Raw genomic sequence first — 23,847 nt, forward strand, 5'->3', positions numbered from 1 at the left:
AGAGGCCTGGGAGCTTGAGGGTCCTGCGCAGTATCTTAGCTGTTCCCAGGACTGCGCTCTTCTGGACAGAGATCTCCGATGTTGTTCCCGGGATCTGCTGGAGCCACTCGCCTAGCTTGGGAGTCACCGCACCTAGTGCTCCGATTACCACGGGGACCACCGTTACCTTCACCCTCCACATCCTCTCGAGCTCTTCTCTGAGCCCTTGGTATTTCTCCAGCTTCTCGTGTTCCTTCTTCCTGATATTGCTGTCATTCGGAACCGCTACATCGATCACTACGGCCGTCTTCTTCTGTTTATCTACCACCACTATGTCCGGTTGGTTAGCCACCACCATTTTGTCCGTCTGTATCTGGAAGTCCCACAGGATATATATATATATATATATATATATATATATATATATATATATATATATATATATATATATATACACTCAACAAAAATATAAATGCAACACCTTTGTTACTGCTCCCATTCCCCATGGGATGGACGTAGAGACCTAAAATTCATTCCAGATACACAATATAACCATCCCTCCCAAACAGTGGTCACAAATCAGTCCAAATGTGTGGTAGTGGGCACATCTGCTATATTGAGATAATCCATCCCACCTCACAGGTGTGCCACATCAGGATGCTGATCTGACATCATGAGTAGTGCACAGGTGTACCTCAGACTGCCCACAACAAAAGGCCACCCTGGAATGTGCAGTTTTGTCTCACAGCAAAATGCCACAGATGCCACAAGCAATGAGGGAGCGTGCAATTGGCATGCTGACAGCAGGAATGTCAACCAGATCTGTCGCCCGTGCATTGAATGTTCATTTCTCAACCATAAGCCGTCTCCACAGGCGTTTCAGAGAATATGGCAGCACATCCAACCGGCCTCACAACCGCAGACCTCGTGTAACCACACCAGCCCAGGACCTCCACATCCAGCAGGTTCACCTCCAAGATCGTCTGAGACCAGCCACCCAGACAGCTGCTGGAACAATTGGTTTGCACAACCAAACAATTTCTGCACAAACTGTCAGAAACCGTCTCAGGGACGCTCAACTGCATGCCCGTCGTCCTCATCGGGGTCTTGACCTGACTCCAGCTCGTCGCCGTAACAGACTTGTGTGGGCAAATGCTCACATTCGATGGCGTCTGGCACGTTGGAGAGGTGTGCGCTTCACGGATGAATCATGGTTCACATTGTTCAGGGCAGATGGCGGCTGAGAATGTCCCAGTTCTTGCATGGCCAGCATACTCACCAGACATGTCACCCATTGAGCATGTTCGGGATGTGCTTGACCGGCGTATACGACAGCGTGTACCAGTTCCCACGAATATCCAACAACCTCGCACAGCCATTGAAGTGGAGTGGACCAACATTCCACAGGCCACAATTGACAATCTGATAGACTCCATGCGACGATGTGTTGCACTGCATGAGGCAAATGGTGGTCACACCAGATACTGACCGGTTCTGGGTCCCCAGACCCCCAATAGCGCAAAAAACTGCACATTCCAGGGTGGCCTTTTGTTGTGGGCAGTCTGAGGTACACCTGTGCACTACTCATGATGTCAGATCAGCATCCTGATGTGGCACACCTGTGAGGTGGGATGGATTATCTCAATATAGCAGATGTGCCCACTACCACACATTTGGACTGATTTGTGACCACTGTTTGGGAGGGATGGTTATATTGTGTATCTGGAATGAATTTTAGGTCTCTACATCCATCCCATGGGGAATGGGAGCAAAAACAAAAGTGTTGCGTTTATATTTTTGTTGAGTGTATATATATATATATTAGTGCTGTCAAAATTATCGCGTTAATTGTTAAGATCAACGCGAAATGTTTAATGCATTAAAAAAATTTAACGCTGATTTTGTTTTTTTTATTAATTTCCTGTAATCTAAGACCTTTAAATTCATGAGCACCTCTGGAGGAGGGGGCAACAGTGTGCTATGCTGGCGTTTGGCCTGACAGAAATGATTAGAAGAAGAAGAAGAAGTGACACCATGCTACTATCTAGCTAACACTAGCTAACACACGCAAGCATGGACGAGGGCGGACTTTTGGGTGGAAAGTTTCTCTTTAAGAAGTTGCCTGATGGCTTGTTGGACAAAACGAGAGTAAGATGCACAATTTGCAACGCTGAATTCAAGTACCACAGAAGCAGTTCATCACTGGCGTATCACCTGAGAGCAAAACACCCAACTGAATCCACCTCTACGGGACCTCGCCAGTCTACGCTTCAGGAGTATGGTGCTTGTGGACGAATAACAAAAAATGTGAGAGAAAAGGTAACCAATTCCTTGGTTGTTTGGATAGCTAAAAACTGCCGAGACTGCACACTTTGTATGGGGACCAGAGGGCTCAGCAGTCCAGCAAGCTTGTGCAAGTAAGGAATGTCGCTCTCACCGGAGACCACTGGACTTCGGTAAACAATGATAATTACTTAAAATATAAAGAATAAAAAAATGTAATTGGAGCCAGGCTATTAATAAAGTAATTGAGATTAATCGCAATTAATAACAGAAAATTGTGAGATTAGTTAGTTAATTTTTTTTAATCTATTGACAGCACTAAATATATATATAAATATATATAGCCTCAGATACTCAACTAATCACTAACCACAGTGAGATGATTTTAGTCTCATGACTTGTATTTACTAACTAATCTAACTGATCTTAAATGACTGTTCAGTACAGAAATGAAGCCCAACAATCATGTTTTACAGTCCTGTGGTCTCAGCCTCAGATACTCAACTAATCAAAGTGATGTCATGACAACAATGAATGACCAACAAAACATTTTTCTCCTTCATTTCTGTCAAACAAATCAAATCAAATCAAATCAAATCAAATCACTTTTATTGTCACATCACATGTGCAGGCACACTGGCACAGCACATGCGAGTGAAATTCTTGTGTGCGAGCCCCACAAGCAACAGAGATGTGCAAACACAACAACACAAACGAGCAAAATACAAGAATGGCCAACCTGAAACTAATAAATATATGTACAATATATAATAGTGTATGCATTTCTGGATGTGTATACTAAATATTTTCCTACGTGTGTGTGTGTGTGTGTGTGTGTGTGTGTGTGTGTGTGTGTGTGTGTGTGTATACACATTTTTACAAATTAAATAGTTTAAAAAAAAAAAAAATAAAATAATAATAATAATAATAAAAAAATATATAAAATATACAGAGTTGAATATGTGCAAAACAAGTGGCATTTATATACAGTGTGGAGTGCATAATGTTGAAGTTCCAGTAGTGAAGCTGAGGTGTCTATGACGTGTTCAGCAGTCTGATGGCCTGGTGGAAGAAGCTGTCTCTCAGTCTGCTGGTACGGGACCGGATGCTGCAGAACCTCCTTCCTGATGGAAGCAGTCTGAACAGTTTATGGCTGGGGTGACTGGAGTCCTTGATGATCCTCCCCGCTTTCCTCAGGCAGCGCTTCCTGTAGATGTCTTGGAGGGAGGGAAGCTCACCTCCAATTATCCGTTCAGAGCACCGCACTACTCGCTGGAGAGCTTTGCAGTTGTAGGCGGTGCTGTTGCCATACCAGGTGGTGATGCATCCAGTGAGGATGCTCTCAATGGCACAGTGATAGAAGGTCCTGAGGATGCGGGGGCTCATGCCGAATCTTTTCAGTCTGCTGAGAAAGAAGAGGCGCTGCTGCGCCTTCTTCACTGTTTTGTTTGTGTGTACTGACCACGTAAGATCCTCAGCCAGATGTACACCAAGGAACCGGAAGCTGCTCACTCTCTCCACAGCAGCGCCGTTGATGGTGATGGGGGTGTGTACTTCTCTGCACCTCCGGAAGTCCACTATCAACTCCTTTGTCTTTGCGACGTTGAGGGTGAGATGGTTGTCTTGACACCAGTGGGTCAGGGCGCTGACCTCCTCCCTGTAAGCCGTCTCATCACCGTTGGTGATAAGACCCACCACTGTAGTGTCGTCCGCAAACTTCACAATGATGTTGGAGTTGTTAGTGGCTGTGCAGTCGTAGGTGTAGAGTGAGTACAGGAGAGGGCTCAGTACACACCCCTGTGGAGCACCAGTGTTCAGTGTGATGGGGGATGAGGTGATACTGCCCAGTCTGACCACTTGGCGTCTGTCAGACAGGAAGCTAAGGATCCAGCTGCAGAGGGAGCTGCTCAGTCCTAGATCCTGCAGTTTCCTGTCCAGCTTCGAGGGAACGATGGTATTGAATGCTGAGCTGTAATCTACAAACAGCATTCTCACATACGTGTCTCTCTTCTCCAGGTGTGACAGGGCAGTGTGTAGTGTCAGGGCTATGGCATCATCAGTGGACCTGTTGTGGCGGTATGCAAACTGTAGAGGGTCCAGTGAGTCGGGTAGTGCAGAGCAGATGAAGTCCCTGACCAGCTTCTCGAAGCATTTGCTTACGATGGGGGTCAGGGCTACAGGTCGCCAGTCGTTCAATGAGGAGATGGTGGAGGATTTGGGTACAGGGACGATGGTGGCCATTTTGAAGCAGGCTGGGACTACAGACAGAGAGAGGGAAAGGTTGAAGATGTGCGTGAACACTTCAGCCAGCTGAGCCGCGCATGACTTGAGGACGCGGCCGGGAATCCCGTCCGGACCAGTAGCTTTGCGTGCGTTCACCTTCCTGAAGCACTTCCGCACATCCTCCTCAGACACAGTGTGCGCACTGACGTCATCCGCGGTGCGCACACTGTCCGGTCTCATGGTGTTCGCTGTGTCGAATCTAGCGTAGAATACGTTTAGATCCTCACACAGAGAGGCCGTGGTCTGCGGTGTGCTGGTTTTCCCTCTAAAGTCTGTGATCGTGTTTAGTCCCTGCCACATACTCCGAGGGTTGTCAAACTGTTGCTCCACCCTGTCCCTGTACTCACGTTTGGCTGCTTTGATCGTCTTCCGGTCTTACATACAAAGCTGTATGTAACGTTTCTCGCGATTAGTATCATGGTTGCTAGGCAACCTGAACAGTGCGACAAAGGCTAGACCGTCCCATTTCACAAGCCTCTCACTTCCGCACTTCTCGTACTTATAGTACGCACCGTACGTAGTACGCGTAGTGCGCGTACTTCAAGCGTGCGGTCTCTGAATTGGGACACAGCCTTTGTGTCGTTATGTCAGACTTGTGTCCGCTGTTTCCCCATGTGTTTCCACTTCCCCTAATCATCCTTGTGTGTATTTAGACTGTGTGTTCATTCTTTGTCAGGTCATCTATTGTTCACGTCATGTTTTCCACGCCATGTTTCCAAGTTTCATGTCTAGGTTTTTCTTCTTGTTTGTTTAGTTCTCCCAGTTTAGGTTAATGTCAGTTTTACTTCAGTTTGCCTTGCCCTTTGTTTGTACCTTATTTTACCAGCCTCATTAAACGGCTTGGTTTTTGTTAGCATTCAAATTTTTTTCTCTCTTCCTTGGAGTCTGCATTTTGGGTCCTTTTTGTCAATCCACAAAGTCTGCTACTGCCAGACTGAGCTGGCGATCAGGATAAACCGTCACATGAAGCTGGTTAACAAGTTCAAACATTAATTTGGGTTTCCCCTACGCCAGGGCTGGGAAACTCCAGCCCTCAAGGGCCGGTGTCTTGCAGATTTAGATATCACCCTCTTCATTAACAGGTTTCTGGAGAACTTCAAGACATATTGAAGAGATAATTTAGCAATTTAAATAAGATGTGTTGGATCAAGGTCACATCTAAAACCTACAGGACACCAGCCCTTGAGGCCTGGAATTCCCCATGCCGGCCCTACACGTTCACAAGAACAGGGTGGTCTTGGCAGCATCAATGTAAAAGAGCCGTTTCATGGGTCATATGACTCTTCCACCGCGCAAAGTGATCCCTATGAGTGTAACATTTTATTAGAGACATTACATGATGATGATAAAATTCTGATCAGAACTTTGTAAATACCTTAAAAACCAACACTGTTGGTGCAGAAAATCATTAATATGATGATTTAATGCACATGATGGGAAAACAAACATTTTAATTAAAATTGTATAACCAAGCTTGCTCTCAGTGCTGCTGTTTATGTCTAAGGTGATAGATGCCCATCAGAGCTCTGGAAATATAAACTGGATCCTTTGAAACTTGAAGCTTACAATTCAAAAGCCTAAAAAAAAAAAAAAAACATCAGTTTGACATAGATTAGATTCAGATTAGATTAGATACTTATAACAAAATCTGTACTTCATTTAGTGGCTTTAAGGACGGCTAAACAAAACATATAAAACGTATTGCCACATCAGATAATCTATATCACACTTATACATGCTGTAAAATAGAGAATCAGTGAAAACATTGTTGACAATTTTTGAAGACCCGGTATTTTGATATAACTTGCTCCAGACAGTTAAAGCTTTTATTATCTTGGCTGCAGACATGGTGCAGTTTAAGGGTTTAACAGTAAAGACTGAAGTGATGGCAGGATCCTGTAACCTATGTATAGAGGCCTGTACAACAAAGCTGGATTTTGACTTATGCAGGTACCTTCAGGAATAACCTTGGATTTCTGTACTGTGAAGGTGATTCACTTCTTACTTTTTACTATTTTCTGGAGAACTGATTGTTCAGTAGGTGGTGATTTAGTACCTGTTAGTCTCTAATCTGAAACTTGACCTGCTTTGGATGATACACAGCAAGTGAGCTGGGTCGCAGGGTTAACCCAGGGTTCATCCTGAAGTCCTGGATAAGCTAAACTCCTGCTTCATACTACAGGCCACTGGTTATGTTGAACCCCTTATTTCAATACAAACATGATAGTTTCTCAGTGAACTTGGACTTATAATGTCTCATAATGACTCAAAACCCAATGAGGAAGGATTGTGTTATTAAATTAGTATTTCAAGGATGCATTTTTCTGCAGCAGGTGCCTGTTCAGATATGTCTGAGGAGAAGAAGAGGAAGCTTTCAACAATGGCTTCTGAACCTTGTGAGCCATCAGCCAGGTATTACTCAACTATTCATAAATCATCACATGTAGCCATGTTTCCAAAGCAGAGGGAAAGAGTGTAAAATGTAAATAAATGCAAAATCAAATGATTTGCAAGACATTCTTCAGAAGTAAAGTTGGGGTTCGGGACTTCAAAGATTGTGCCGGGGAATTTAAAGAATAATGTTTTCCAACACTTAGTGTCATCAGTCTCTTAGAGAAAGACGATGTATTACAGCAGTAAACACACCCCTGTTTCATCTTATTGAAATGCGCTGCTGGCATTCAATTTAAAAAGCCTACTTTGTTCAATAAATAAATACATTTTCCTAGTTTCAATGTTTGATGTGTCGTCTTTGTGCTATTTCCAATTATTCCAATGTATGTCACTGGATTCTGTTTATATTTACATTTTATATGTTGTGTTATCAATTTAGTAAACAGGGTTGTAAAATGTTTAAATACATTTAATGGAAATCCTGATGTTTTACTTGTTTAGGGTGTCTTTTACTGTATGTGTGATGTGTATCCTGTGTGTTTTGCTGACGGCATATTTGATTTGTGAAAAAAGTTTTTTTTAGTGCAGTTGAGTGGTCTCAGGATTTCCCCTGCAGTTTTTGCATTAAATGTGTAATTTTTTTGTGTAGGTGACTTCTCTCGACATCAATAAAGTGTTAAATAAACTTTCGTCTTAGTTCACAGAAAAGTGTTGCCGAGTCCACGGGTCCCAGATGTGTCTCCATTAAGAGTGATCGATCCAGGATTGAACCTCTCGTCTTTAGAGATGAGGAATCAAAATGGAAACAGTAAACATTGTTCTTACTAATATAAAATATCTTACTGATCTCTTTCTGTTACAATAAACCACAGTGTATAGATAAAAAGTGCATTTCCATAAAAAGTTTCAATAGTTGAGCAAAGCGTTGACTGCTCAGTGAATGCTTATAAAGTTTTTACACTAAATATATATATCTTTATAGTTTACAGAGTGCAACGGAGTTCACATCCGAAAGTTCCGTTTCTGTGCAGAGCGATGAATCCACTCACCAGCAGCTCAGGTAATTCTCATTTCTGCTAAATCTTCTCCCAGTTTCTTAAAAATACTGAAGGGTAGGATTAGAAGTGATTGAGTTGTTTTTTTGTAACTCTAAGGAATATTGGAGTCTTTTTTTTTTTTTTTTTTTTTTACCAGGATATCTCTTTCAGTGTTCATATTAATGCACCAATTTCTAGTTTCTTTGTGACAAGTCAGTCAAAGATCCTTTTTTCAGACTGCACGTGTGCATCTCCCTCTTTGGCTGGGACCTGCTCCCACAGTAGAGATGTCACTGACGGCATTTGTGGCCATTTCGCTGAATGTCTTGACATACTGATGTGAAAACTCACATGCTTTAATAATCTTTTCAATGCCATGTTGATTTCCCTCAGAAGCTTTTTTTCTGAATGTTTGTCCCCAATGTTAATAGCGTAGACTCACTTAGTGTAGCAAAGTTGTACATGAGCTTCAGGTTTATCAGAAAGGTTTCAAAAGACTCACATTGGTATTGAATTTGTAAGTGAAAAATTTATATCTTAGATGTTTTAGTATATTTAGGAGGACAATGGGCATCAAACTTCGAGATAACTTTATCAAACTTCCCTTCATCCTAATCTGGTTTGCTGCATATGAATGTGTTGAACACTTCAATAATCTGAGGCCCTGCTATTGTGAGCAATAACATTACCTTTCTTACATCCGGCTTGGTTTCAGATATACAGCTGGAAGGTGTGCCACTTACTGTTGACATTTTCTATCAGCTTCAAACATATCGTTTTCTACAATGCACTTAAGCTTGGAATTTTGCTCCTGGCACTGTTTGTCTCTGTACTTCTGCAGAATGAGTCATTTAAGCCCCTGCAACATACCTCTATTAATTTTCCTTTACTTTAGGCAAGTAGAATGTACAGCACACCAGGCTATATCTTTTTTCACCTTCCTACCATAGAGATCATGCCTTCAGTCCCTACAAAATAGATACTGTTGCCTTGTGGTATGACATCAGAAATGACATCAGTTTTACCACACAAAATATCTGATCATTACTGCATTTCTTGATTTCATTGAGGTTTGTGAGCACTCATTTATCCACAGCTCTCTTTACGTTAGTACAGGATTTCAATCAGGTTTAGGTCTCGAGTTTCACAACTGACCATTGCAACACCTTAATTATTTCCTTTCAGCCTTTCTGTTGCAGATTTGCTTTTGTGTTTGAGATCATGGTTCTGTGGTGTAATTACATTGCACAGTAGATGTTAATAGAGCCAGTCAGTGTAGTTAGGCCTGATGGCAGCTAGAGGGCGAGACCGGTGGGTTTGAACAAAAATGGAATGTTATGTGGAACAGAGAAGAACGGAAGAATAAAGAGTTGGTTATGGATCATACAGTGGACCCGCATATAATTAATAGCACGGCATGGTGTCAGAAGTCCTGTACTGATCCATGCAACCTCGACTGAATGAACCTGTATCTTGTGGAGCTTGTGGAAAATGAGAGGGAGAATATGGCGGATGAAAGTGCACAGAGAACGCTGGTGTCATGCCAAAGTAGTTTGTAATTTGTTTCCTCTGCGTCGGGAGCAAACGCTGGGCTGTCCAAATCAAGGACAAACAGTATCCCAGAGTGTTGATTTTTACTTTACAAACACTTCTTATAATGACTAACTACTCCTGAAATTTTTGAGATGTTACCTCTTTATACGGGAAAGTTATAGTGGGATACAAATAATATCAGGATGATCCTGCCACAATTTGTCCCTCCTGTGTAAATCATGGACAAACAGTATCCCACATTCCTGATTTGTAGTACACAAACACTTCTTATTATGAGGTATTACTCCAGAAACTTTGGAGGATTTAGCTCTTTATACAGTAAAGTTACAGGAGGATAAAAACAATTATCAGGCAAAATGTTCTTGTGTTAAAATAATCCCGTCACCACGTGAGAACAATAAATATATACAATTCTCTGTTGTAACCCTCAAACTGAATGGTAATGTAACGATAGTAATTGTTAACTTTTTCACAAAAGTAAAGCATCAGTACTTCCCGTGTGCTCCCGACGCAGGGGAAACAAATTCTGTCAGGGATATCTACTTTGGCACAACAGCGGTCTGAGTTTAACAGCTGAGCAAAGGACAACGTACGTGGGGGTACGTGATGGATTCCAGGCTTTTTTCATTGTGAAAAAAAATGTGATCTACGAATTTTCCAAGTTCAACATGCGCTGACAGGGAGAAAATGAGATGGTGGATGCTTTTGTGACTGCGCTGTATGCACTAGCAGAGCACTGCAACTGTGGAGGGCTACATGATGAACTGATACGCGACAGGCTCGTTGTCGGTCTCATGGACAAACGGCTGTCAGCACGCATGCAGCTTGACCCAGATTTGACCCTGCAGAAAGCTATCAAGATGACGAGGCAAAGTGAAGAGGTAAAGCAACAACAATCCTCCTTACGAGGTGACTCTAGAGCTGAGGCTATCAATGCTAAGTCCATAGATAGAGTGCACAAAATTAGTCGTAAGCCTGCTAGAATCAAACCTCTCCAGACTGATAGTCATCAAGCTAAAACACGTGGGTTCTGAGAAGACAGCAAGAAAGGGGCAACGTGTCAAAAATGTGGCGGCGCTCCATCACATTCAAAGCAAGATTGTCCTGCACATGAAGTAAAATGCCATTGATAGGTTTGTAGCTTGAACCCATCCGCTGGGACGTTGAAGACAATATAATTACACTGCTAAGCAAGACACAAATAGGCAAAGTTCTTCATGTTACTCGTGCACAGGAGAGACCGGACAGAGCGCCGTCCCTTCGCTTGACCCCAGTTGCTCTCGTCCGTCCTCCCGTAACACTGTCCTTTTATTGAGGTTACATGAATATGCATAGGTTCATTAACATACGACGTCTACATACAAACAAAGAGTACCGTGTGTGTGTGTGTGTGTGTGTGTGTGTGTGTGTGTGTGTGTGTGTGTGTGTGTGTGTGTGTGTGTGTGTGTGTTGCTGATCAAAGGGTCAAACATCCTTGGTCAGGAAGAGGGTAGACTAGACCCCCCCCCGGTGAGGAAGTCCAGCAGTTCATCTAAACAGAAAAGCACTTAGACTAGAACAGACGTAGCTACGTTAATCCTACCATAAAACAATTAAACCAAGATGCAACCTCTTCCCGTGCTCCCAGGATGTAGGTGTGCATTCTAGTGTGGAATGCACACCAAGCCTCTGTAGCCTGTTAAAGATCACACAACTTATCACTACACAATTGATTATACACCTCTAAGCATCTATGGTTAAATATTTCTAAGCATAAATAACAATCAACAATACAAACTCTAACATTCCCCCGTTTTTGACCTTTATGCTAGAAAGTTCCCAGTTATGCATACCTCATGTCTGACAGTTTCAATGCAAACATTTTTTTACTCAGCATATGTCAAATCACCCTAAATTACTGTAAAAGTTACACAGTTTAATAAATGTATTAGCAGTTACCCCAATCATTGAGCTCATCTCATGGCAAACTGCATCTTACGAGCAACCAAAGAAATTGTTAATTTAATAGTGAAACTAAGAAAGTAACATTTTCAAAAACATCTCAGCTTGGTGATGCTTCCTCCGGGTGTGCAAATCACATGTCTCTCTGCAGAGTGGTTTGAGTTCTGCAGGGCGTCATGAATGTCTCTTCTAGTTGTTTCGTTGTCCATAGGACCAGAGTCCAAATGTATGTAGAATAAACATTCAAACATACCAGTTAGTTTTGTTGTTTGTCAACATGGGTCTCAGCTATTTCCAAAGCTGCAGACCTCTCAGCACTCTAGTTTTATGGCCTCCCATCACCTCACTTCAGGCCTTCATCCTGCGAGGGGGATATTTATGACTCCTTCATTGTCCACGCTCTGCAGAGAAACACTTCTGTGGAAAGGGTGCAGGGTTCAGTTGTCTTACTGCTGTTATGATCCCAGCAGCCTTCAGAGTGTCATCGTATGCACAGTATAGTGGCACAGCATTAGGTGATGTTCATAGGAAACTGCTGTCATCACCACCATAGCTTCTGGTTCCTGTGCTTTCACAGAATCATGATGTCATCCTCGAACTCCTTCTGCGCTGTCGATGGAGCTTGGCACGCTCCCCTCATCCCACGAGTTTTCATGTTCCAACGCTGCTGAAGGTTTAAGGCAGAGCACGTCGTACACCTTAGTTGTCTTCCTCAGCGTCAATATTGAATCTTTCATTTTATTTAAAATCTCCTGGAAGCTCAGTAGCACAGCTCTCTGTGTGATGTCTGCTGTGCTGAAGATGATCTCTGATCCTCCTGAAGCCTCTCTCCTGGCCTCAGCTCCCATCTTGTGGACGATCCTCTCCTCTATTTTGCAGGCAGTTTCATGGTCCTTGCTGTGGCTCCAAGGTCTGATCTCATGATGGGCCCCAACCAGCTTGACCTTTGACCTCACCACTGCCTGGCTGTCAGCTATGCCTGGAATGGTTCACGCTTCTCACTGGGCCTCTGAAGATTTCTCAGGAGATTACTGCTGCACCTGTATTTCCTTGCTAAGAAGAAAAACTTCTATTTGGAGAGCATGTCAACAATCATCAAACCACATTCTTTAGTTCAGTGAACTTCACTTATAGGCCATCAAAGCCTCATCTGAACATGGATGCACCACTTGCATAGGTTTAATACTTGTAAATAAACGGCTAATCACACAAATCACTGCAACAATAATAGTAAACATTGTTTAATGTTAATCCTTGCACTCCACCTCTTGACGCATGGACATTCCCATGCGTCAACTCACCAAACCTGGATCCCTGTCTTAAAGAAAAAGATTAGCTAGATCATGTCCCAGGCAACATCAGGGCACCTCCTCCGGAGTAGCTCCGTAACCCTGCAATTAGGGCTGGGCGATATGACCCAAAATTCATATCTCGATATTTTTTAGCTGGATGGCGATGTAAGATATATATCTCGATTTTTTTTTTTAAGCCATAAAGTAAGAACAAAAAGAGAGTTCTTAGTCAAAGCTGTGTCCCAGATGTCACACAGGCACTTTTATTAACATACAGCACAGATGTACATGAAAAATTACTCAAAATTAAATTATGAGCATTCATTAAATAATAATGCTCCATAAATAAAAGAAAACAAGGTTGTTTTTGTGCTAAACAAAGAGCTCACAATTGTGCAGTCAAAATGTAAACTAAAAGACGCTGAGCGTAATAACAAAGACAGACAGATTTTACAGCTGCTCTGTTCCCAAGTTTTACTGTGTGACTGATAGCCTGGAGTTTGAAATCCGCTTCATAACCACGTCTCTTACAGGTGCCATTTATGGTCCTTATCCACACACAATACGGTAATATTACGTTGATGCACAGTACGTATCACTCCGCGAAGCTCCTCGGTAGCCGTAATGCGCCGACAATCTATCAAGCGGTGCAGCTCCGTAGCTTACCGAAGTCGTACTCAAACTTTTTTGACAGATTGCTGAGCGCCGTGTACCACATAAAATCAGTTCGCGGCCATCAAGCACAACCAGAATTCATACATAAGGCGCGCTATCAACTTTTGAGAGAATGAAAGGATTTTAGGGTTAGCGCTGTTAGCTCGTTAGCATGTTTAGCTCGTTAGCACGTTGACGCCGTCCAGCCCCACGCATGGGGCGATGCGCAGTAACTCGTTAACGGAGATTTGCCGTGTCCGTCTTGTCGCTGCCTGCATGTGAAGCGATGGGGGAGGAGGGGGAGTTGTCTTCAGTGAAGGCGAGGCGGAGTAACGTTGCGTAGAGACAAAAGTGGACGAAAGAGAGGCAAACTTGCGGCTCCACAACTATAATTATAACGTAACATAGACTATATCGATATAAAGGATATTGTCACATCTTATATCTCGTATAAAAATATATCGATATGTTTTAAAAACTCGATATATCGCCCAGCTCTACCTGCAATAAAAGATGTTAGCGTGTGTTGCATATTAAGTTTGCTTAACACCTGGCTCTCCCAGGAGCCTGCATACACACCATCACGGCCTGGAAAGCAAAATCTGGAAGTGAAATCAAACTTCATACCTGTAAACAATTGTATCATAAGAGTAATAAGCATTCAACATCAGCAAGACAAGTGTCATGTGCAGGTTTTCTCAAATCAGTAACTACAACTATTACCCTAATTCACCTCAGACATGGATTATCCCATGTACTCTGTTAACATTAATGTAATCAGTGACTTCTCTTAAGCAAAGTCACTCCACTCATATATTATTATTATGGGTTCAAAAGTGGCCAGCAAATGAGCCCATAATAAACTATTCCATAATTACCGTAATCTCTTATTTGTTTTACTCATGTCACTTGTCCGCTTCAGCTGAATCTTCTAAATGCAGTCTCAGAAAAACAAACATTAGCAATACACATTGACCATCCTGGTGGGCAGGCGTCGGCCATCCACATTCCAGAGGTGCCATAAAACACCATAAAGTTAACACTCGCTGTGGAAAAAGTAACACTGGTCTCATCACAGTATGTCTCAAACTATATTAATTTCTCCATCAACATATAGCCTGTAACTACAGTTTTCTTCACACATAAACCCAGAAATCTTGTAGTAGAGAAACATTAGCCAGTATTCCTATAAATCACATGATCAAACACATGAAGAACCGTAATGCTGTAAAAACGAAAATGCAAATGTTAGCGCTTGCGCAGGCGTATGCATACTTTGTCACAGTTATCTCTGTGAGCACACAAGCTAGTGAATGACACACACATAGTAAATTCACAGACACAGAAAATGGCATTTAAAATGTTAAATCATCACGCAACCTCGAGTGTTGCTGTCATCTTTCTGCTTCTGTAAAGGGAAGCACACACAGACTCATCTGCACCCCTGCCAGGCGGGGGTCAACTTCACACAGTCGTGTTACATCAGTAAAGTCTTGTCAGCTTTTGTCAGCTTTTACCAGTCAGTCAGTTTGTTTTCCTTTCACTCACTCATTCATGCATTCATTCTTTCTTTCTTTGCTGATAGTGGAACCTATCGTCGCATTTAGTTTCCACTCTCAGCAAAATGACGTCATTTCAAAAAGAAAAAGAAGAACTTTAGTTTGGATTACATCGCTGAATCCTTTTGGACTGGGACTGTCATTTAATAATTGTCCCAAATAAGTGGCTTTCTCCAGAGTCCATTTAAATGTGGAGAACTCACTTGGCACAATTTTCTCGACGACGTGTAGCGCTTTTAATTCCCGACGTGCAGATCTGCTTAAAGAACAGAGATTATCGAACAAAACTTTCAGTGCACTGTGAAAGTATCAAAATAAAAAGGCCTTGTTAAGTCATGACACAAGCTCCTCATCTCAGGAGGGTAAATCATACCATTAGCATGGTTTATCATACCATCATACTAATCGGCAGGCTCAACTTCACAACAAAAGAAAAATCATCAGCTAGATTCACTCCAAATCAACCATCAGCTGCACAAAACAACATAACCTTAATGCCTTATTAGCTATGAGTTTAATCCCCAGGTCTGTGCTCTTCACTCATTTAGGTCACAGATCTATTTTATTCAATTTTCCTTTTCCCTTCATCATAAAACATGTGACATGCTGTCATGCACTTCACAAAACAGTCTGTTCTGACGTATTCAGAGTTGTGTATCTAAATACAGGATTCACTCGCACATCAAAGCAGGAAACTCAGTGTTTTAGAGTCTCCACTCAACACACAACAACTCCAACACATCTCATTCACTCATACTAGAATTCAGTCACCTTTCATTAATCTAAAACCGATCAACTAATTTGCATATCAGCTATTAACCCACTAAGTTGACAGGACGACAGAAAAGCATGTTCAAAATAGTATCACAAAAGACAATTTCCCTCATACAGTAAATCACTTGTGCTGCATCAATCAAGCAGGAAGCTTCTCCCAATTTACTATATTAACAACTAAATTTATTGTCTGATCACTGGTTGGTGGTCAACCCAGGATCAAAGGTTAAACTGTTGTCCTGCAACCCAGAGAGTCAATTTTTTGCATTGGATACATTCAGTATTTAATAACAAGTGTCTGCTAAATTGACACTAATTTAACACTGATGAAAGATAACAAGCTAATTTTCATTACATGTGTTTGTGTTATTAGGCAGGTCTAATGCATGTCTGTGGAGCTGCATCTCCAGCAGAGCATGTTCTTAAAGCTGCCTTTCCTACACACTTCTCTGCTATTATTTAATCATTTCTTAACTAATGTGCTATGAGTCTTCATGAGTCATTTTGTGTTTGGAATTGTTAGTAGGGTTAATGCATGTTCTGCTTGTGTGTGTGTGATTTTGTATATGTTTCTATTTTCGCAATGTTTCAGACTCCGTCTCAATTTTCCAACTTAAGCAGTCAGTTTTCTTTTCCCCAGGTTTGCTAACCCAAATTTTGATTTCCCACATTAAATAATTCCTATGTGTTCTCACCTAGTCTTCTCACTCTGTTGTCCTCTCACTCTTTTGTCCTCTCCCACTTCAACAGTCCCGGCAGTTCTCCTTCAGCTTTGTCCTGTCTAGTAGCTGAAGTGCTGCTGCTGCCTTCTTGGGCGACTTCTTAGCAGCTGCTGCCGGTTTCTTGGCTTTGGCCGCGGCGGGCGTCTTAGCTTTGGTCTCAGTAACCCTGTTCATCTTGAAGGATCCGGAGGCCCCGGTGCCCTTGGTCTGCACCAGAGTGCCCTTCGCCACCAGACTCTTGATGGCGGTCTTGACACGGGCCTTGTTCTTGTCCACATCGTAGCCTCCGGCAGCCAGAGCCTTCTTGAGGGCGGCCACGGCTTTCACAATCAGCTCGCCCACACTGGGGCCGACCTTCTTGGGATTGGAAGTCGTCGTCTTCTTCTTCTTGGCCTGAACCTCTGCACAGGGCGCAGGGCGTGTTTATGATGGAGCCTTTCCCACCACAGCGCCGGCACGTTGAGCGCATCATGAAGGGTCCATTTCTTTCATGTAGCTATGGTCGCTAGCCAGCATGCTAGCCGCATGTGGCTTGCCCGAGTCACTCAGTCCTTTCTGAGCATTTCGACATGCTGCCGCCGCAGAACCTGGCCTCAAATCCAGCAAGCTTAGCGCGCTGATCTCCAAAAAAGTCCCGAAAGCCAGAAAGACGTCAAATAAGTGTCTCGTGCTAAGCGCTCGAACAAAAACTCCTCTTCACGCCGCCATCTTGCTCGCCCTTCCGTGGAATTCATTCAATCAGACAGGAAGATGGGTTTGCTTTCTTCTTCTGCTGCTTTTGCTTCTGCAGCCTCTGCTCCGATACTGCCGCTGCTGATCAGGTTTTTTCAGGGAAGAGTGAGAGTTTTGAGACAGATCGTGCTGTAAATAAGTCAGCCAGAAACTTGGCTTGAACGTTTCCAATTGTTAAACTATAACTTTTCTTCCGACCGCTGCATGTGGAAAATTGATTCAGGTCTGCTTTTCACCTGAAAGTGACAACTAAGACATTTTCATTATTATCATCAATGCTTAATCAACACATCTCTCTCTCTCTCTCTCTCGCTCTGTGTTTTGTGCTTTCTTAAAAGCAGAAAATGACATTGTAGTTGTTTTTCGGCTGATCAACACAAAACCTTTTTCCTATGATTATTTTTCTTCGTCTACAATGTAATTTGTCTCTTTTTCACTCTTTTTTTTTTCTTCACAATAGCTGGTGGTCTGCAAAATCACCGCTCTCACTCACAATCAGAGGCAATCACTTTTGCACAGTGCACAAAAACACTGTGATGTCAGACACATTCACACTCACTTTGTCATCTGCATAAATAAATCATATGGCTGGAGATATGTGCCATGGTGATCCATAGGCATGATCACACGTTTATTTAATTATTTTCAACCCAACAAAACAAATAAACAAAAACATGATGCTGATGCTATGAACACTCCACACACAAGAGTCAAGATTCAGGAAAACTGCTCATGGAAACGCTGCACACTCCAGTTATCACAGTTATCATAGCGCTGTTTCCCTCTCTTAGAGTAGTTCTCAGACAGCTCTCGATCTGATAATGTGTAGCCTGCTCATCAGCTCAGAAGAAAAAAAAAAACTGCAACGCAACATCACACAGTAGTTGCTCTGCCCACAGCGGCAAAGTCTTACACTTTCATATTCAACTCAGCTTCTCCATCATGTACTTTTAGATGTTTCATACAGGGTTCAGCATATTAGTTGTTTTCACAGGTGTGCTCTACATCTCAACAATGGTTCATAATAAGACGACAGTCTTCCACACAGGTCAAGTGCCTCTATGCACTTCATTAGTTTAAATATTTACCTATATCACTTCACCTTACATGTCATTGTACTGAATTTGAGCAACCACAAGCGTAATGTAGATGACTTTTAACAACTATCCACCTCAATTACGTCTATGGTCTGGCACACAGGCTAAAGAGTTAACGTTTTGTGTCAGCAAGGGGTGGGGGGACAGCCACCCACCAGAGCATAGCTGCTGATGTGGGCTGGCCTTCTCCACACGCTCTTCAAGGCTGGTGTGTTTTCTGAAAACTTCTAACATTTTAATCTCCTCCATTTTTAAGCCTGCGATTAACCGCACGGCTCAGGTCCGCGTGAAACCCGCGTGACCGCGCTCGCGTGAACCCGCGCAGCTGTGGAGCCGTCGCTCCCTCTCTTTTTTACATAAATACTTTGTGCTGCCAGGAGCAAAGTCCAGCACAAACGTCTGTCTCCCTCCGACTCACTCTTGGTTGCTTAGAAACCCATGATAACAACAACAGTCGGTGTCACAGACCACATGTTCTGCTCCGCACACACCCACACAACAACAACAACGATGACAACAAAAACAACACAAAATAGGCCTATCGTCCAGCACAGTCTGGACCCCGCGGAACCTCTCAACGCCCCACAAAGTGGCGGAGAACTCACCTCTCGCCACACAAAGTAGCGAGGAACCTCTTGCTCCACAAAGTAGCAAGGAACCTCTTGCTCCACAAAGTAGCAAGGAACCCGGGTATCGCTCCACAAAGTAGCGAACTTCTCAACGCCTCACACAGTGGCGGAGACTGCACAACCACACGGTTATAGAGTCGGGCTCTTCTCAACGCCTCACACAGTGGCGGAGACTGCACAACCACACGGTTATAGAGTCGGGCTCTTCTCAACACCTCACACAGTGGCGGAGACTGCACAACGACACGGTTATAGAGTCGGCCTCTTTAAACTTACTTGGCGTTGCTTAGAGTGTAATATCAGCCCAAATCCCGCCGACCGTCATTCATCGAGGAGAAAAGACAGACCGCGAATCCACAGGAACTTCCTGGCTGACGTCAGTCTTTCAGCGTGCCTCTCCTCCCCTCGGTGAATGCAATTCCAGGGCTCCGGCTCTCGAAGGACCAATTAATGTTAGGTTTGTAGCTTGAACCCATCCGCTGGAACGTTGAAGACAATATAATTACACTGCTAAGCAAGACACAAATAGGCAAAGTTCTTCATGTTACTCGTGCACGGGAGAGACCGGACAGAGCGCCGTCCCTTCGCTTGACCCCAGTTGCTCTCGTCCGTCCTCCCGTAACACTGTCCTTTTATTGAGGTTACATGAATATGCATAGGTTCATTAACATACGACGTCTACATACAAACAAAGAGTACCTTGTGTGTGTGTGTGTGTGTGTGTGTGTGTGTGTGTGTGTGTGTGTGTGTGTGTGTGTGTGTTGCTGATCAAAGGGTCAAACATCCTTGGTCAGGAAGAGGGTAGACTAGACCCCCCCCCCCCCCCGGTGAGGAAGTCCAGCAGTTCATCTAAACAGAAAAGCACTTAGACTAGAACAGACGTAGCTACGTTAATCCTACCATAAAACAATTAAACCAAGATGCGACCTCTTCCTGTGCTCCCAGGATGTAGGTGTGCATTCTAGTGTGGAATGCACACCAAGCCTCTGTAGCCTGTTAAAGATCACACAACTTATCACTACACAATTGATTATACACCTCTAAGCATCTATGGTTAAATATTTCTAAGCATAAATAACAATCAACAATACAAACTCTAACAGCCATGCATGTGGGGAAAAAAGGACATTACAGGCACGTATGCAGGGCACCCAATCGAAATGGTTAACCACCATGGAAAGTTTCTTCCACAGTTTACAGGGAGAGACAAAAACTTTTAAGAGACTCACTGTCTAAGAAAAACAGCTGGAGGTGGGACATTGACACATGGAGTGTTTTGGGACCTGAAACATGCATTTACCTCACCGCCAGTGTTAGCCACGTATGACCAAAGCCGTGACTGCAATGTGTCAGCGGATGCATCATCGTATGGCTTAGGGGGTGTGCAGCTTCAAAGATGGGATGAGGAGTGGAGACCCGTTGCCTATGCATCACGTTCCCTCACTGCAACAGAACAGAGATACGCTCAGGTTAAAAAGGAGGCTTTAGGTCTGACCTGGGCTTGTGGGAGGTTCCGCAGCTTTCTTATTGGCATACACTTTCAAATGGAAACAAACCATAAGCTGCTGCTGAGTCTGCTGTGGACATTTTGCAAAAGTGTATGGCTTTCGTCACATCACGAGCAGCCTGAAATATCCCCAAAGCAACGGCAAAGCCGAACGGGCAGTTAAGACTGTCATGAACCTATTACAGAAAGCTGCTGATCCACAATTGACTCTACTCGCTTACATAGCCATCCCACTACAGAATGGCTAGTCCAGCCCAACTCTTGATGGGGAGACAGCTTTGCACCACAGTGCCAATACTGCTATCTCTGCTTGACCCTGCACATCCTGATAGTGTGGTTGTCGCCCGGAGAGAGAAGGAGAGTAGGACTAAAGAGGCACAGTCATTCAATTTCAATTCAATTTTATTTATATAGTGCCAAATCACGACAAAAGTCACCTCAAGGCGGTCATACAACCTTCATCATCGCGCACGTAGCCTCGACAGGCTCACTCCATGGCAAGAAGTTCACAGACCAGAGAGCCAGTGGCACCGTTATTGACAGCCACACCACACCACAATCATATCTCGTGGAGGGACCTCGTGGGACAATTAGGCGGAACCCTCGGCATCTTGTTCCCATGAAACGCCCTCCAGACCAAACAGAGAGTGACAGTGGGGAGCCAGAATTGGCAGGATCCGGGGAGCAGTGCTCCACAGACATTCCAGTGACAGTTTCTTCAGAACTTCCATCTACACCCAGAACCAGATCTGGGAGAGTAGTTGTGAGACCAACCAGACTAGACTTGTAACGGATCACATGAAAAGCACACCCCTCTGTCACAGTATTCTTTGCACAGTAAGGGAAAAGCTAAAGTTTGTAATTTTCAAATATGTATGTCCAGAAGTTGGGAAGCACCAGGGATGGGAATCATACAGTGGACACGTGTATAATTAATAACATGACAGGTTCTGTTTCATTAAACAATTTCTGCCAATATTTAACTGTCAGACAAATGGCCTCACATTTGTTTCTAGAATACTTTGGTAAACAGACGTTTCCACCAAACGTGTTGCTGTGCATCATGGACAAATGTCTTTACTTTGGTCTCATTTGTTCAAAGGATGTTTTTCCAGAACTCTTGTGGTTTATTCAGATGCAACTTTGCAAACCTAACCTGTGCTGCATAGTCCTTGAATTTTACCTGACCTAAAGTTTTTGTTCATGATTATATTTAGCAGTGATATTTGGCAAAACATCAGCACAGGTGAGGACAAGATGTCAACAGGGCATAACCTCAACTTAACAGAGTGAAGAAGCTTTTTGAAAATGTTATTTAAGAATTTGGCCTCTGAGAAAATTGTTTTGCTTATGTTATCATATAAACTGCTCATGAATATAAATGAAGGCTTTGTATTGTTTTTCCTACAGTTATCCCAATGTGGATCCAAACAGCTGTCTAATGTGTAAGAAGGTTGTGAGGGATCCAGTCCACTTCAAGTGTGGACACTGGTTATGCAAACAGTGTGTGAGCTCAAACTGGGATCAATCTGGCTCACATGCAGAAAATCTCTGCCTGGGTTGTATTGAGAAATGCCGCCTTAAGAATGTTGAAAGCACAGGTAAGCTTCCACAGGTAAATGCTACTGTCACTGGGATCTTTGATATGTGTGCACCATTTCTCCTTGGAAATAAAAGTGATTGCAGCAATCTTACACCAGCTAAACTGCATTTATACTGATAACCTTTTCTTGTTGTGTGACATGTTCTTTTGACATAGAGAGAAGTAGCTTGCCATCACCAGTGTGTGGATGTGTGTGAATTGGTGGATGACTGGATGTGTAAAGCGGGGTCTAGTCCTTAGGGACTAGTAAAGCGCTATATAAATACAGGCCATTTACCATTTTACTTCTGACCTAAGGTTGTTTTTGCATCTATAGTTCTTTTACTCTGGCCTGACTTAGTTGACAAGTTATAAAACTTCAAATTTCAATCAAATCAAATGCATTCATGAGCACATTTAAAAACAACACGGGTTGAACCAAAGTGCTGTACATAATGAAAATGGTGAACATTCATAGAAAATACAATGGAAGACTAGTCACAATTGAAGGCTAGAGAATAAAAGTGCGTTTTCAAGCGGGTTTTAAAGATGTCAAGCGTTGGTGAAGACCTAATGTTAAGGGGCAGACTGTTCCAGAGCTTGGGGGCAGCAACCGCAAAAGCTCAGTCATATCTGTCTTTCTGTCTGGTTCTGGGGATATCCAGAAGCAACTTATCTGCCGACTTAAGAACTCTGCTTGGAGTATTATTTAAAGTTAAAAAGTTAAAAGTATTAGTTAAAAGGTCCAAGAGATAAGATGGAGCTAATCCATTCAGAGATTTAAAAACAAACAACAAAATCTTGATTTTGATTCTACGACGTACTGGTAACCAGTTTAAACGTGCCAGGATTAGAGTGATATGTTCAAAATGGCGAGTGACTGTTAGGAGTAGGGCCGCCGCATTCTGAACTAGCTGCAAACGAGAGAGTAGGACCTGGTTAATACCAAAATAGAGACTATTGCAATAGTCAAGCCTAGATGAAACAAATGCATGAATCACTCTCTCGAAATCGGCAGATGACAACATGGTCTTGTTTTTTGCAATGGCTCTCAACTGGAAAAAGCTGGTTTTAATAACAGAATTTATTTGTTTCTCAAATGAGAAAGAGCTATCGAGAAACACTCCTAAATTTTTAGCAAACGGCATTCTGAACTTTTCCAGTGGACCAAGGTCAACATTAAGGGAAAAACGGAGGTCAGAGGGTCCGAATAGTATAATCTCAGTTTTTTAATCATTTATATGCAAAATATTCAAAAAGAACCATGATTTAATGTCATCAAGTCAGTCAAGTAAAACTTTAAAACTCCAATCAGTTAAGTAGGATCTGAACCATTTAAGTGCAGTACCCTTAATGCCCACACAGTTTTCCAATCTCGATAGCAGAATCCCATGATCCACTGTATCAAATGCCGCACTCAAAATCTAAAAGCACTAAAATGATGTGATTACCAGAATCGGTAGTCATAAAAGACCATTAAGAACTGTTAAAAGCACAATTTCAGTGGTATGTGGTGCTTTAAAACCAGACTGAAATGATTCTAAGATGGCATTAGTCTCCAGAAAGGCCTGGAGCTGAATAAAAGCAAATTTTTCTAAAATTTTAGACAGAAAAGAAAGTTTAGGGATTGGTCTAAAATTTGAAATAACAGTTGCATCAAGGTTAGTCTTTTTTAAGAAGTGGGTGGACAATAGTATGTCTAAGATCAAGTGGAACTCCTCCCGTAAAAAGAGAGGTGTTGATAACAGTTAAAACATGAGGGCCAATAGTGTCAAAGACTTCTTTAAAAAGACTAGAGGAGATAGTGTCAAGGTAACACATAGAGTCC

At 42.8% G+C, this 23,847-nt stretch overlaps 1 protein-coding gene across 4 annotated transcripts in view; it reads left to right on the forward strand.

Moving 5' to 3' along the window:
* The window catches only part of LOC146674006 (NLR family CARD domain-containing protein 3-like), a 35,992-nt gene that overhangs the window by 5,796 nt on the left and 6,349 nt on the right, over positions 1-23,847 (forward strand). For 2 of the 4 annotated variants that reach the window (XM_085392661.1, XM_085392650.1), the window contains exons 2-5: positions 6,879-6,957; positions 7,637-7,747; positions 7,922-7,999; positions 21,848-22,038. In XM_085392661.1, coding sequence (XP_085248787.1) covers positions 6,893-6,957; positions 7,637-7,747; positions 7,922-7,999; positions 21,848-22,038 — 445 coding nt within the window. In that variant the 5' untranslated portion in view covers positions 6,879-6,892. Of the gene's footprint in view, positions 1-6,875; positions 6,958-7,636; positions 7,748-7,921; positions 8,000-21,847; positions 22,039-23,847 lie in introns of all 4 variants that reach the window. The other 2 variants (XM_085392671.1, XM_085392644.1) reach the window with 1 other exon arrangement.

The sequence above is a fragment of the Rhamphochromis longiceps genome, linkage group LG3, assembly GCF_057381845.1.
Source record: "Rhamphochromis longiceps isolate RC_006_pf linkage group LG3, R_longiceps_female_GT1.1, whole genome shotgun sequence".
Taxonomy (NCBI): Eukaryota; Metazoa; Chordata; class Actinopteri; order Cichliformes; family Cichlidae; genus Rhamphochromis; species Rhamphochromis longiceps.